General features: G+C 55.9%; 1 protein-coding gene across 1 annotated transcript; it reads right to left on the bottom strand.

The window, feature by feature from the left end:
- Window positions 1–1,688: 1,688 nt before the first annotated feature.
- LACTBL1 (lactamase beta like 1) lies at window positions 1,689–14,724 on the bottom strand (the record flags this gene model as incomplete). The annotated part of the gene is made up of 7 exons (XM_081305636.1): window positions 1,689–2,670; window positions 3,597–3,702; window positions 8,223–8,434; window positions 9,460–9,617; window positions 11,089–11,198; window positions 13,443–13,863; window positions 14,629–14,724. 7 exons carry the CDS (start codon window positions 14,722–14,724, stop codon window positions 1,689–1,691), a joined length of 2,085 nt encoding a protein of 694 aa, XP_081161762.1.
- Window positions 14,725–15,036: the final 312 nt, after the last annotated feature.

Here is a 15,036-nt window from a genome sequence, read left to right as displayed (position 1 = left end):
CTCCATTTATATGCTTTTCTTGAAATGACAAAATTTCAGAACTGGAGAACAGATTGGTGGGTGCCAAGGGCTAAGGAGAGGGTAGGATTGCTAAGTTAGGGGGTGTGGCCAGGAAAGGGGAAGGAGGGTCTTTCCTGCTAAAGTAGCTCTCCTGGATCTTGACCGTGTTCTACTAATATCTTGCTTCCCATTGTTTTACCAAATGCCCACACTGGAGGAACCCAGGGAAAGACACACTGACTCTTTCTGACACTTGCCTGTGGATCTATCATTATCTCAAAATAAAGTTTACTTTTAAAAAAAAAAAGACATGCAAAATACAAGCCCAAATTCCATATTAGACTCAACAGACATAAAATTCATCAAAATGTTAAAACTCTGCTCTTCAAAACACAACATTAAGAAAATGAAAGTCACAGGACGCTGTGGCTGAAATCCCAGCAGCTCCAGAGGCTGAGATAGGAGGAGTTCAAAAGTTCAAAGCCAGCCTCAGCAAGGCTGGAAGCAACTCAGTGAGACCCTGTCTCAAAATTAAAAAATAAGAAGGGCTGGGGACCAGGACGCAGCTCAGTGGTTAAGTACCCCCGGGTTCAATCCCTGGTACCAAAAAAAAAAAAAGAAAATGAAAAGTCAAGCCAAAAACTGGAAGAAAACATTTGCAATACATATATTTGACAAAGGATTTATGTCTATAGTATATAAAGAGCTTTTACAAATCAATAAAATACAACACAGTTAAAACCACAGTGAGATATGCTGTTTAGGGATGTAAAATGGTACAAGTGCTTTGGAAAACTGCATGACAGTCACACCTAGAAATTTATCCAAGAGAAATGAAAGCATGCATTCACAAAAGGACTTGTACAAGAATGCCCTTTCATAATAGCCCCATCTGGAAACGGCCCAAATGTCCATCAACAGGTGAAAGGATAAACAAAGTGTGGCATATCTATACTGTGGAATACAAAGGAACAAACTATTGATACATGCAAAGACATGAACCTCAGAAACAGCATGCTGAGCAAAAGCGGACTGGCACAAAAGACTACACTGTATGATTCCATTTATGTGAAATTCTTAAACAGGCGAAACTAATCCACAGTGACAGAAAGCAGATCAGTGGTTGCCTGGGGCTGGGAGGGGGAGGGACCTGCCTGCAAAGGAATAGGAGGGGTGGAAATTTCCTATATCTTGATTGTGGTGGTGGGTATAAATATCTGTCACGATCATCCAACGGGGGTGGGGGGTGCAGCTCAGTGGCAGAGTGCGCAGCCTGCACGATGCCCTGCGTTTGATCCCCACCACTGCAAAAAAAAAAAAAAAAAAAAAAAATTAAATTTAAAAAATCATCCCAATCATCCCTGGATGGTGTGTTTTATTTTAAGTAAATGATGATCGGATAAAGTTGATTTTTAAAAGACAAAATACAACCCCGTATCTTGCCTTAATCCCAACAGACACAGAGGTACTACGTCAAGGCTTACATTTCTAAACGCTTACTCTACATTCCTGTACTTAATTTCTCCTCCCCCTCGGACAATGGACAGTCGGCCAACTGTCCGAGGGCTGAGAACCCCACTTTGACAACTACTCAGGTTCTCTACCAGACACCCCTGCGGACTCCTGTCTCCAGGCCCAGGCGGGCAAGCTGGAGGTCAGGGGAAGGGAGGCTCCAGACCCCAGGGGGCTCACTGGGCCTTGAACGCCGGCTTGTGCTGCACACGCAGCACCTGGTATGTGTTCAGGCCGGGCACGTCGAAGCCGGGGGACAGCCCGTGGCTGTCCAACGGGTAGAAGTTGACCAGCTGCCCGTGCTGGGCTTCCAGCGAGAGCCAGGCGTCTCCGAGCGGCAGCGCGCACGGGAACTCGCGGGCCACGTGCAGCTGGAAGACGCGCCCGCGCACGTGGCGCAGCGCCAACGTGCGGAACGCGGGGGGCACCAGTGCCTCGACGCGGGGCCCGAACTGGCGCAGGCGCAGCTCGCCCGCCGGCCCCGCGTGCACCTGGTAGAAGGTCCGGTTGGCGAAGGTGAAGTAGCCGGCGAAGGGGCGCGCGCTAGGCGGCGGGGCGGGGCTGCGCTCGGCCTCCCGGAGGGCCCTCTCCATGGCCGGCAGGAGCACGTCGTAGGCCTGCGCCACCAGGTCGGGCCCGGGCGGCCGCGGCCCGGCCAGCAGCAGCACGAGGCCCAGGCGCAGCGGGGGCACCAGCGAGAAGGTGGCGGCGTAGCCGTCCAGGTCGCCGTCCTTGCGCACCACGCGGTAGCCGCGCTGCACGTGGAACTCCCAGGGCGTGCCCGTCTCGTTGGCGAAGTAGGCCCCGGGGCAGGCCAGCAGCGGCGCCAGCAGCGTCTTGGCCGCGTCAGGCCGCAGGAGCCGCTGGGGCCCACTGCCCAGGAGCGCCATGGCCAGCTTGGCCAGGTCCGCGGGGGTCGAGTACATCTGTCCCGACGGACGGTACCAGCCCAGGTCGTAGAGCGGGGCCGGCCGCCCGCTGCCGTAGAAGCCGGCCGCTAGTCGGGCACGCACCGAGGGCGTGAGGTCGAAGCCCGTGTCCCCCATCCCCAGAGGCTCCAGCACGTTCTCTGAGATCCAGCGCTGGTAGTCACCCTGCGTGGTGTGGGCTGCCAGGACGTGGGCCAGGAGGGAGAAGGCCAGCGTGCTGTAATGGCATCTGTTAGGAGGGCAGTGGAAATCGCAGTGAGACCCTGGGCGGACTTCTCCAGACCCTAGTTAGCCCCTTCCACCAGCCCAGGCTGTCTGACATGCCACCCGGAAGGAACCCGCTTCATTGCGTCAGACCCAGAAGAGACTTAAGAAGTCACTGGAAGTAACTCTCCATTTCAGGTCTGGAAAGACTCAGCCCAGAGAGGAGCAGGAAACCGCCCGGGGCACAGGACAGCTGGAGGAGAGCTGGCTCAACAGGACATGGGGGAAAGTGGTAAAACAGATCTTACTGGTGCCTTACACTTTTATTATGATTTACTTTGTCAAATGGAAGATTAAAGTTGTAGACTATTAATGGGGCGGGGCCAGAAATAATGACCATGTAGCCCAAGGACTATCAAACATGAGTCAGGTCTCACTCTCCTTCCTCCAGTGCATGACATTCACCAATAATCAGTAAAAGCGATGCAGTCTCAGATCTCTAAGATAGTGCCCTAGGAAGTCCCAGGATGGATGAAATGGGTGCGCCTGACTCCACGCCTGCAGCCTTGCTTCAACAGAGGAGGAAGATGAGGTTCACAAGGTCAAGTGCCTCCCCCAAGGTCACAGGGCAAGTGAGAGCAGAGTTGGAAGGAGGACCCCAGCCTATGTCCACTTCAGTTGGATCCTCTCTCCCTCAGGGGAAGAGGGCCCCGAGGTTCGGCACTGGGAGAAGCAAAGAGAAATTGGGGGGAAGGTGCTTGATCGCAGTTGAGCTGATGAATGGAAGGAACTGGGTTCTGGGTCGGGCTCCCCAGTGCTGCGATCTGCCTCCCGCTGGAGGCCTTGGTGATAGGGACTGTGTTCAGGGATGTCCCAGGTCTCTGCTGACTCTGACCCTCCAGGATTGTTCACAGGTGTGAACATGTGGCTGGTATCAGGGCACCTCCTCACCTGGTTCCTGGGTCCACCACCAGCACATCATCCTTGAGCAGGCTCAGGGCTTCCTGGGTGCTGCCCCTCCACAGCAGTGAGGTGGAGCGTAGCCTCCTGGGCAGCCCTAGGGAAGAGCAGTGGTCAGACCTGCTGGGCCTGTGTTTCATTGGGGAAGTCACTGAACCTCTCTGAGCCAAGGCTTATCTATAACATGAGGGGACTAATGCCTATGTCATAGGGCTGATGTGACGGGTACCTGGCACATACTACCTGCTCATAAGACAATAGTTCTGGACTGGAGGTGTAGCTCAGTGGTATAGCAGTTGCCTGGCATGCTCCAGGACCTGGGTTCCATCCCCACCACTATAAAAAACGTTAATTGTTATCGACTATAGAACATTTAATTTCCACGAAAACTTCTTGAGGTCAGTGATCAATCCAGTTTTGTGGAACTGGCTCCTCTGTCCACTTGAGATTTTATGTCTTGGATGTGACAGGTATTGGAAGGATCACAGGCTTGGGAGTCCGTCCATCCATGCACCTGTCGCCAATTTATGAGCATGTGTTTTGTTCCAAGGACTGTTCTGTGTACTAGGGATTCAGCAGTGAACAAAGTCCCTGCTGTGTGGAGTGGACATTCTCGTAAATATGCATGCTGTGGAGGGCATTAGCTCCACATCAGATGGGAGGGACTCTCCTTTATACAAGATGTTCAGAGAAGGCCTTTTGGAGAAGGTGGCCCTTGAGCAAGTGATCCCTGGAGGAGATGTGGAAGTGAGTCAGGCAGTTGAAAGAAAAGGATGTCTTAGGCAGCGGGACAGCAAGTACAAAGGCCCTGAGGTAGGAATGTCATGGTATCTTCAAGGAACAGCATGGGACAGCCATGTGGCTGCAAGAAATGAGATGGGAGACGGGAGTGAGAGATACTGGAGGTGCAGATAACTGGAAGGGTTTCACTTCCCTCTGAGTGGGCTGGGGCCTCTGCAGGGGTTTGGGGCAGAGGGATGACATAATCCGAATTATATGTTACCAGGGGGCCCTGGCTGCTGTGTGAAAGCAGGATGTCAGGGTGATTGTGGAGGCCAGAAGCTGCAGGAGAGGGCCACCATGCTTGTCATGGCCTGAACCACACGCTAGCCATGGAGGTGGTGAGGAGCGGCTGGGTTCTGGACAGGTTTCTGAGAGCAAGCCTACAGAACGGGCCACCAGAGGGGCTGTGGTGGTGTGGGAGGTACCAGGAGTGACCTCAGGGCTTGTCCAGCAGCCAGAGGTGGAGTCCCAAGTCCTGGGCGTCAGTTCTCACTCCAGCGGTGCCGGGTGCACAGCCCTGAGCTGGTGGCTTGCCCTCTCTGAGCCGCCTCTGCTCCCTGTGAGACTTAGAAAAAAGAACCCCAGGGCAGAGGAGCCCAGAGGGAAAAGTCGGGGGATCGTCAGGATGCTACGGGCCTAGAGCAGCTGCAGGTGGCAGATTTCTCCACTGGCCCCTTTGAGACAAGGAGGAGCCAGGGGCGATATTTTTTGAAATTAAATCATGGTTTATTGGTTCATTTTAGATTCACACAACATTGGGGTTCGTTTGGGCCTAATGATGCAAGCGTGGGGTACAGTGTGTTCTGATCCGTCTGCAGTACTTCCCCTTCCCTGTCTTCCTCCCCCGCCTGCTCCCTTTCCTTTACTGCTCTTTCTTCTATTTATACATATTTTTAAAATCAGGGACTTGTATATGTACATAAAGGTGACATTCACTGTAGTGTGTTCACATAGGTACACAGAGAAGTTGGGTCAGAGTCCTTCCCCCGGTCTTCCCTCCTCCCATCCCTCCTCCACCCCTCCGCCCTCCCCTCCTCCCATCCCTCCTCCCATCCCTCCTCTCTCCCTCCTCCCATCCCTCCTCCACCCCTCCTCTACTCCACCATCTCCCTTGTATTTTCATGGGGTGGGGATGGGATATTTCTTAACTGACCTGCAGCCAGCCCTGTGTGGGGTTCCAGTTATAAATGAAGAAAACCCACAGTGTGCCCCTAGGGGGAGCCGTAGGGTCAGAGCCAGGGTGGATGTCCCTGCGCCCTGCCCAGGCCTAGACAGCTCCCAGCTCCCTGTTCAGGACTGGGTACTAACCCAGGAGCACCCTGCCACTGAGCTTTGTTTCCCCTTTGTTTTCTTGAGACAGGGTCTTGCCAAGTTTCGATCCTGTGCCTCAGCCTCTCCCGTGGCTGAGATTGCACCATGTACCCACCATAGTTTGCATTTATAATATTCCATTCTTAAAGAGAACCCCCAAAATGACAACAGCCTCAGGCTCCCCCAGAGTAACAGGCACAGCTGCTAGACCAGTACCTGCTGTGTGGGTGCTGGGTGGACTTGTCCACTGCGTCCTGACTCGTTATCGTGCTTTCATTATCATAATAGTGACCTGAACCAGTCCTTCCATTGATTGACTTATTTATTTATTTTCCATACTGGGACTTAAACCCAGTTTCATCTACAACGGAGCTACATCCCCAGTCCTTTTCTTATTTTTTTTAAGACAAGGTTTCACTAAGTTACCAATGCTGGTCTTGAACTCATGATCCTCCTGCCTCAGTCTCTGGAGTAACTGGGATTATAGGTGTCAGCCCCACACCCAGCCACTGTCGCTTTATTACCAAGGAAAAAAAACAAGGCTCAGTGAAGTTAAGTGACCTGCCCAAGATCACACAGCAAGGAGACAGAGCGGGAATTTCGGTGCTTGTATGCTTATCCACCAGGCCACCCTCTGCCCATGGAGACTCTGATCCTGTCCTGCTCTGCCATCTCAGGAGGACCCATCCCTCTGTGGAACCTCAGGTTCTGTACGGGGAAGTGTCAGGCCTGGAGCAAGGCCAGGAGGGACATCCTGAACTCACTGTGAGATGGTGAAACGGCAGCCCTTTCCAAGGACTCCGCTTTCTGGAGTTTATGGATTGATGACCCAAATATGAGCCAAGCACAGCATATGGGACGGGCAGGTGACGCTGGCCTTCTGCACTTTAGCCAGGCCACACACCTGGAGGCACAAGGTACCTCACCTTCTCCGTCACCATCCATGGGGGCAGACAGGCGTAGAGGCCGACAGCAGGTCCTTCAGAACCTTCCAGAGCATCCCTCCCTGTCCAGCCCATGTCCCTCCTGGCCGCGCTCCTTCCTGTCCCCGGCCTGTCTCACAGCCCCAGCCTCCCCTGCCCGGCCACCTGCATCCTGACTTGTTATCCTGCTTTCATCATCGTCACATAAATCATTTTATTAAGTAATTCCTTTACGTGACTCAAAACCCTAAATCACCAAAGTGTATGCAGTAAAGTGACCACGGCGCTCCCCAGAGGCAGCCTGGTGTTTCAGTCTCTTTAGTTCCTTCCCAAGATGTTGGGTGCACATTTCAACTAAAACATCTTCATCCCTAATACACACACGTGTTGCATGCAGACAAGGCATACATTATCCATATATACACATTGTATTTGTACATATATTTTATTTTCATTCTCTATATGGTAGCATAGTCTATATGTTGTTAGGAGTTTTTCTCCTACTTAATATCACACCTTCAATCTCAGTACATAAACATTATTAACCTTTTTTAGGGCAACATAGTATTTGATTGTGTATATATGACAGTTCATGGAGTCATTCTTGCTTCTATCTTTTGTTGTTACAAACTTTGCTAAAGTAAATTGTGGACATACTTTATACTACACATGAATACAGAATTTTCTAGAAGTGAGATGGTTGAGTCAAGGGTATATATTTTTGGTGGCAGGGATGGAACCCAGGGTCTTAGGCATGTTGAGCGTGTGCTCCGCCACTGAGCTACACCCTAAACCCTGCATTTTTTCAATATATTTTTTAATATTTATTTTTTAGGTATAGATGAACACAATGCCTTTATTTACTTATTTTTATGTGGTGCTGAGGATCGAACCCAGGGCCTCGCCCTTGCTAGGCAGGCGCTCTACCGCTGAACCACAACCCCAGCCCCCGAAAACCCTGCATTTTAAATTGTGATAAATCTGCCAGTTGCCCTCCGTCCATCAACTTCAGTTCCCACCACTAATGTGTAAAAGGACCTGTTCACCATGACCTCACCAACTCGGTGAACCCGCTCTTTTGATCTTTGCCGGTCGGGAAATGTGTCTCTCTGTGTAGTTTTAATTTGTGTTTATTTTGTAAGAAATGAGCCGGGGGATCCTTGCACTATTTAAAACATTCTTCAGAGCCTTTCCTGTGGATTGTGGATCCTGCCTCTGTCCCCACCTGCGTTTCCGTGGCTTGTAACCTTTATTTGTTTACTAAGGGGTGCTTGGCCTTCACTGTGGACTAGCCCACAATATCAACCTGTTGACTGGCTGTTGACCTAATAGGCAGATCTGGCCTCTCAGCTTGATTCTGACCCATGAGCTGGTGTGTCGGCTTGATCCACGTTCCCAGCCTTCACCTCGGCCAACCTTCACCTCTGCCAACCTTCACCTCTGCGTTCCCAACCTTCACCTCTTGCACTTGGCCCACCACCCAGGCACTGTGGGTAGGAAGTGTGGCCAGTTGAGGGAGCAGAGCGGGGATCCTGTTGGATGTCCCAGGAGTCCCCACCTGAAGGGGTTGGGGTCAGACCGGGTCAGTTCTGAGACTCACCTGAGAGCTGGCTGGCCATCCTGCGGAGGGTGACAGGCGAAGGCCTGGGGGCCGGGCCCACCTCCTCCAGCCCGTCCATCGGGCCCAGCGGGTTGCGAATGGTGAAGGTGCTGGCGTACCGCTCCAGAGGGTCGTCCAGGGAGGCCACGGTGCCTTCCTCCCACAGACGGTACAGCATGAGGACCGGGAAGACCTTAGAGACGCTGGAGATCCTAGGCGCAGGGCGCAGAGGGCCACCCGTCAGCCCCCCACCCACTCCTGCCCTGCACCCCTAGGCTCCTAGAGGAGCACTGAGCCCACTCGCCGGGATGTGAGACGGAGGTGGCCCAGCCTCTGGGGGCCACCTGGGGATGCTGGAGGTCACCAGGGGCAGGGGCTGGAGTGGGAGGGCGCTCCTGAGTACCAACCCCTGCGCCAGGCCCTTCTCCAGGCCCTTTCGACTCTGGGCAGCCTGGTTTGGTCTGTCCTCTCCTCTCACTGGCTGGGTGGCCTTGGGCAAGTTGCTAGACCTCTCTGAGAGCTGCACGGGTAGTAAAGTGGGTTGGGTGAGACTGTGTGTGTGAGTGCTTCTGTGTCCCCGGCAGGGGCAGTGCTCAGTAAGTGACAGCGAATAGAAGGCGCTGTGTGAAGACTGGTTCCGGGGCTGAGGCTCGCCTGGCATGTGTGAGGCACTGGGTTCGATTCTCAGCACCACATATAAACAATTAAATACAGGTCCACCCTTCAACAACTAATTAAAAAAAAGGACTGTTCCCTCTGGGTCCCTGTTATCCCCCAGTATCCCTGGGGGGTCTTCAATTCGCATTGTGAGCTTGAGGATCCTGTGGACAGCATCCAGGAAAGGGGACCCCTGGTGTGCAGCTGAATGTCCCAAGCTGCTCCCGTCTGGGCCACTGCTGCCGACTCACAGGGACCTGGGGTGAAGGCCCAGGAAGGGGTTATAGTTCCTGGGTGGCACATGGGAAGGGTGGGGAGACAAGGGACCTCTTTCTAGTTTGGGACTAAGGGCTCTGCAGAAGGGACCCCTTCCTCACCTGTTCCACAATGATGAGAAGTTGAGTACTCACTGGTCCTCTCTGGACCTCAGTCTTCTCCTCTATACAACTGTCAGGACTTCATCATGGGCCCTGGCAGCCTAGACCCCCAGCCACCATTCTCTTGGATCCCTGCCTTCTAGGTCCCTTTGCCCTCCCATCCCTCACCCCTCCACAGGACCCCTGCAGGCGGCCCAGCTGACCGGTACATGGTGTACTCGTTGGGTGTCCCAGAATTCGGGTCAGAGCCGTTCTTCTTCCCGAAGTTCCCAGTCCAGAGCACAGTGTCGTTGTGAATGACGACCGCGGACATGGCAGCCAGGCCCGGGGCCGACATGGCCTGGCGCAGGATCCGGTCCACCTTGAGGGAGAGCGGGAGGCTCTGAGTGTGGTGCAGTGGCCCCCACAGCCCCGGGTGGTTCTGCTCAGCCCCCGCCACACAGCAGCAACTGAGGACCTGTCCTCCAGGGACCCCGGCCTCCACCGAGCGGCTCCCCGGGGGCTCGTCTTACACACAGGCTTCCGCAAGCGATTCTTGGCTGGAAGAAGAAGCTTTTCCTTAGCGAAATAGAAAAGTCGGGGGCTTGAAAATGGAGACTGACTTGAACCCCGACGCCCTGGGAACCCTGCCTGGGCCCACCGAGGCCCGCGTTGGGGAATTGGCGTGTGCAGAGGCCCCGGGGCCTGTTGGAGCGCTGATTGAAGATGGCTCCCGACTGTCAGCCGTGAAGTGTGGGGACCACGACAGCTCACGCCCGTGGGCACTTAGAATTCACCGTCCCACTCCCTCTTCCCGCTCTCCCCACTTAACAGGTGAGAAAACTGAGTCTGAGCTGTGACGTCATCTGCCCACGGCTGGCGGAACCAGGACTGCCTGCAGTTCTCCACGGACTGCCGGGCACCTCGGGCGTGATGGACGTGTCCTGAGCAGCTCTGTCCACCCTCGTCCCCACCCTGCGTGCCGTGCCTCTCTGAGCCTCCCTTTCCTCCTGCACAGGCGGGGATTGTGAAGGATGCCAACAGGGCGAAGCCCCGCACCTGCCACGCACCAGGGTCACAGCAGGCAACTGTGGCCGCCATCATTGCTTTTTAAAATTTCTATGTCCCCTGAATGCCCCAGAGCACCCTCTGTCCCCTGTCCTCTCAGACGCCTCTCAGGCGTTTGCAGGTGGCGATCCGGCCCCGCACTGGTCCTGCCTTCCCTTCCCTGGGCCCCCCACCCCCTTCCCTTCACCTGCCCCTCTGGTGGCAGTTTCGAGTCCCCCCACCACACCGCCGGGCATCAGCTCCGGGTTCTGATGCGTTTCCTTGGCTCCGAGTCTCCTGGCTGAGTGACTCGGGTGGGTCCGACGGGCACAGAGCAGAGCCCTGTTGTGGGGTGTGTGTGATCGCACGCGCTGGCCTCTGTGACGTGGACTCTGCCCCTTCTCCCATCTCATCTGTCCCACCTCCCATGTGGCCTCCGGTCCTCTGGGTGCCACATCCTCAGCCTCAGCTCCGGGCCTTTCCCTGCATGCTGTTTCCTGTCGGGAGACGCCCTTCCGTCCCAGGCTCCCTGGGAGACACAGCCTCCTCCTCACAGGGCAGCCCTCGCCCTCCCTCCAGAGCCCTCCCTGACCCCAGCCAGTCCTGTTTGTCCCCACTCTTGCCCCTGTAGTAGACATAATTGTCATCTTGTCTGTCCCTTGGCTCCCAGCCTGGGGGTCTGGGGACAGGTCAGTGTGGTCTTCCTGCCCCGTCCCCAGAGCTCGGCTCAGGAAACACACACTGAGCAAGGGGGTGAGTGGACAAGTGCCCGCCGCATGCCCAGTGCCCTCCGGGTGCTCACTGACCTTTTCCATGGCCTCCTTCAACACAGGGAGGGGGTGGGCCAGGGGCACAGACTCGGGGTGCCGGGGACACATCCTCCCAGGGGCGGAGGTCACCTCTGGCCCCGAAGAACCTGGAGGGGACATCACATGGTGAGTAAGGACAGAGGTCAGGAGGAGAGTCGGGTCACCCTGGAGGGAGTGGTGGCAGCACAGCTCAGAGCCATGTCCTGGGGAAAGTCCCCCCCCAGGAGCCTGGCCAGATGCCAGCGCCCAGGGCCCACCAGCAGGCCCCGAGGGGCAAGGGGCGGAGGGTGCCAGGAGGAGGAGGCCCGTCCACACCCGCTACCCCCTACTTGGCCTCGGAGGTTCAGTAGGCCACAGACCTGGCTGGTGGCCACTGTGCCCCTCCTCTCTGGCTCAGCCAGCTTCCTGCCTGGTGGGTGGTCACTCACTGAGCTCGTGGGGGCAGCCTAGCTACTTCTGTCTGTCTGTCTGTCTCTCTCGTCCATGTTAGGGTGGGGAGGGGCCTTGGAGCCACACTCAGGCTCCAGGCCTAGCTCATTCTGTCACCAGACCTGAGCAAGGAGCAGGGGGACTGAGTCCACGCTGCCTCTCTCCAGGTGTGGCAGCCCCGCCATCTCGGGGGGGGGCAGTAGGCGTGTTGGCAGGGCCGGATTCCTGGGCTCCCCAGACCTGAGCTTACCCTGTGAGGCCAGTGTGGGCTGGTGAGGGTCTGAGGACCCCCCGGGAACTACCTCTCCTTGCCTTCCACGGCCGCCTGACACTTCCCCAAGCTGAGCCAAGGTCCTGTGGTAGGATCAGCAGGGCCATAGTTCTGAAGCTCTTCCCACCCCCACCCCCACCCCGGTGCTAAGGCTGAAGAGCAAGCCCCCTGCCACCCAGCCTCACCCAGCCCTCTCCGCACTTAGGAGTCTGGCTGCTTTATGACTCCTTAAGGCCAATGGAACGGGGGCCATTTGACTTCCAAGCATAGACCAGGGATTTCCTCCTGGGAGACCCTCCTGCCTCCTGAAAAGGAGAGGCCCGGGGAGGGAGAGGCCTCTGTCCCCACTGGCTGGCCTGCTGCACGGAAGGAAGCCCAAGTCGCACCAGCCACTTGGCTCTGCCAGCCCCAGAGTCACAGAGCCAGTGAGCCTGGGGAGGTCTGTCACTTCAACAGGAAGATCACCTGGTTGGGGGGGGGGGGGGTCAGCAAGTTCCCAGCACAGGCCAATGATCAGAATCGGGGCTCAGTAGAGCCGGGATCTGTCGGCCTGGGGCGGAGCTGGGGCAAGCTTGGCCCCACTGGTGCACACACCTGAAAAGTCACCTGGGGATCCTAACATGCAGACTTGATCCCCTAGTGCCGTGCGGGGTCTGAGAGTCCTGCCTCCAACAGCCGCTCAGGTGATGCCCGTGGAGGGTGCAGACCTGAATGGCGAGGGCTGTGAACTGTGGGCCTCCCACCAGTGACGAGTGGGGACACAGTGGGAGGGAAAGGGCAGAACTCCGGGCAGTTCAACGGGGCCATTCGGTATTTGCTGAATCTACTAATAAGAAACTCGGCTTCTATTTTGGGGATTGTTTTAAGTTTTCCCCTAACGGTTCATTTGTGCTTTCTGGCAATGTCAGTCTGCCAGGGAGTGGTAAGATGGTGGCTTGAGAAGCATGGCCCCGGGGGACGGGGGACGGGCCAGCCTGCCCACCCGGGGTCTTTTCATTTGAGGAACTGAGAAGCCTCTTATAGAGGAATCAACCCTCGAAAGAAAGGGCTGCGGTGGGAGGGAGGAGCCGCCCGCGAGGAAAAGGAGCCAAGGCGTCAGATCTCTGGTACGTTGGGAGCCGTGGCCCTCACTGAGCTTGGGGGCCTCTGTGATGCAGGGTGACACAGGCATGGAGACAGGCCCCCCCACTCCAGAGACCTGGGCGCTGGACCCTCCAGGATCCCAGCGGGTTGGAGTTCCCAGGGTTGCCATGGCAACAGAGGTGATACCGGCAATGGTGGCTCCTTCTCTGGGCCACAAGGCTGAGCCACAGGGTTGGGCCCGTGGCTGGGCCGAGATCCTGCCATGGTGGCAGAGCAGGGGAAATACTGTTGGCCCTTGCGGGACCCTGAGTTTTACCCTAACTGGGGGGCTTGAGAAGCCCTGGTGGATTAGGGGAGGTCTGCGTTTCATACAGGAGAGCGTCAAGGCCCAGAGAGGTCGCGGAAGTTGCCCAAAGGTGCACAGTGCCCGAGGCCTGGTGAGTGGGAATGGAGGCCGGAGCTCCTGAGTCTAAACCTGGGTCCTCCCTGCGCCCTGGGCTTGGCAGCAGCTCAAAGCCCAAAGGACCCATGGGGACAGGAGCAGGGGCCGTACCAGTGTGGCACTCACCAGTCGGAAGCTTGGGAAGCTGATACTGCCACAGGAAGCAGCCAGTCATGACCACGGAGAAGAGGAAGAGGAAGCCGCTGAGGGCCGGGAAGAGCCACCTCCTCCGCACTCTCCGCAGCTGGGGCCTCCAGCCAGCCTGGAAGAGCAGGGACACAGCGGTCACTGCATCCACCACTCCTGGCCTCAGGTCCCCGCGGACATCGTGAGCGTCCACAGCTTCAGATAACCCCAGCCCTGGGATCCAGGCCCCCCCGGGTGGCCCCTTCAGCTCCTGGCACAGGGCCCCGCTGCACCCTGGTGGCAGGTTCAGGAGATCTGGAGGAGGAAGCCCCGCGGGGCACAGGCAGCAGGCGGTGTAGACATGGGAGAGCAAGTTCTGAAGCCGTGAGGGAGAAAAGGCAGTGGGCAGAGGGCCAGAGTCCTGGAGAGGGAGATGGTTGCGCTCTCACAGGGCCAACTAAAGGCCTAGGTCCCACCTCAGCCTCTGTCCCAGACCTGGGCTAAGCCCCTTTAAGAGGAGTGCCACAGCACCCAGTGAGAGGGGCACTGTGAGGGCCCTTATGTTACAGACAAGGCTTAGAGAAGTGACTTGCCCAAGGTCACACAGCCAGCAGATCTGGGATTTGAACCCAGCACCCAGTCTCCCACCTGCTCAACCAAGGTTCTAGAAGACCCTTAATGGTCGTTGGTTGAATCATCTGATTTCCAGGTGGGCAGATGGAGGTTACAGGAAGGAAAGGGCTTATTACACACACACACACACACACACACACACACACACACACACACACAGCTCTATGCCCAGCTCTGAGTTACGTCCTCATCCCTTTTTGTTTTGAGACAGAGTCTTGCTGAGTTGCTGGCCTTGAACTTGCGATGGCCTTCTGCCTCAGCCTCCTAAGCTGCTGGGATCACAGGTGTGTGCCGCCTGCCTGCCTGGCTAACACCATCTTAGTGGACCTCACCACCTGCTCACAAGGCTGGTTTGGAACCTCTGTTTTATAGGTGATAAATGGGGCTCAGAGAGGTTACGCAAAGGAAGTCTATTCTACCCAACTGTCACCCCTGTGTCTGACAACATGCCCTCTTCTGAGCTTCTTTGTCCCTGTACTTTAACATGTCTTTATTGAGCACCTACTAGGTATCAGGCACTGTTCGAGGCCACAAGGTTCAGCAGTGAACCAACCTCAGGAATATGCACCCCCAGGGAGCTGGAGGGGTGGTGCCTGAAACCTTCTCCCTGGCTGGCCTGCAGCACAGAGGAGGCTTCCTTTCCACTCATCAGCGTGTCTCTGATGCTGACTCAGAGACTAGCACATAGTAGGCCTTCAGTAAGAAGGCCTACTATGTGCTCAGCACTGTTCCAGGTTATTTATAAACATTACCTCATTTGATCCTTGCAATTGAAGATGAGCAGGTACTATTATTTTCCTGGTTCTTAAGATATGCTTTTGAATTTCACATTGTCCTGTAAGTTGAGAGTCTTGGGTTCCAATCTCAGCTCTACCTCCTAAATCCACCAATCTGGTAAGTCCCTCATATCTCTGGGCCTCCGCCTCTTCAATTGTTGAAGAAGAGGACTGGGCTACTTGTG

Source organism: Spermophilus citellus (assembly GCF_964194105.1).
Source record: "Spermophilus citellus genome assembly, chromosome: 9".
Lineage (NCBI taxonomy): Eukaryota > Metazoa > Chordata > Mammalia > Rodentia > Sciuridae > Spermophilus > Spermophilus citellus.
The sequence above is the reverse complement of the archived record's forward strand: the minus strand, read 5'-3'. Positions and strand labels throughout refer to the sequence as shown.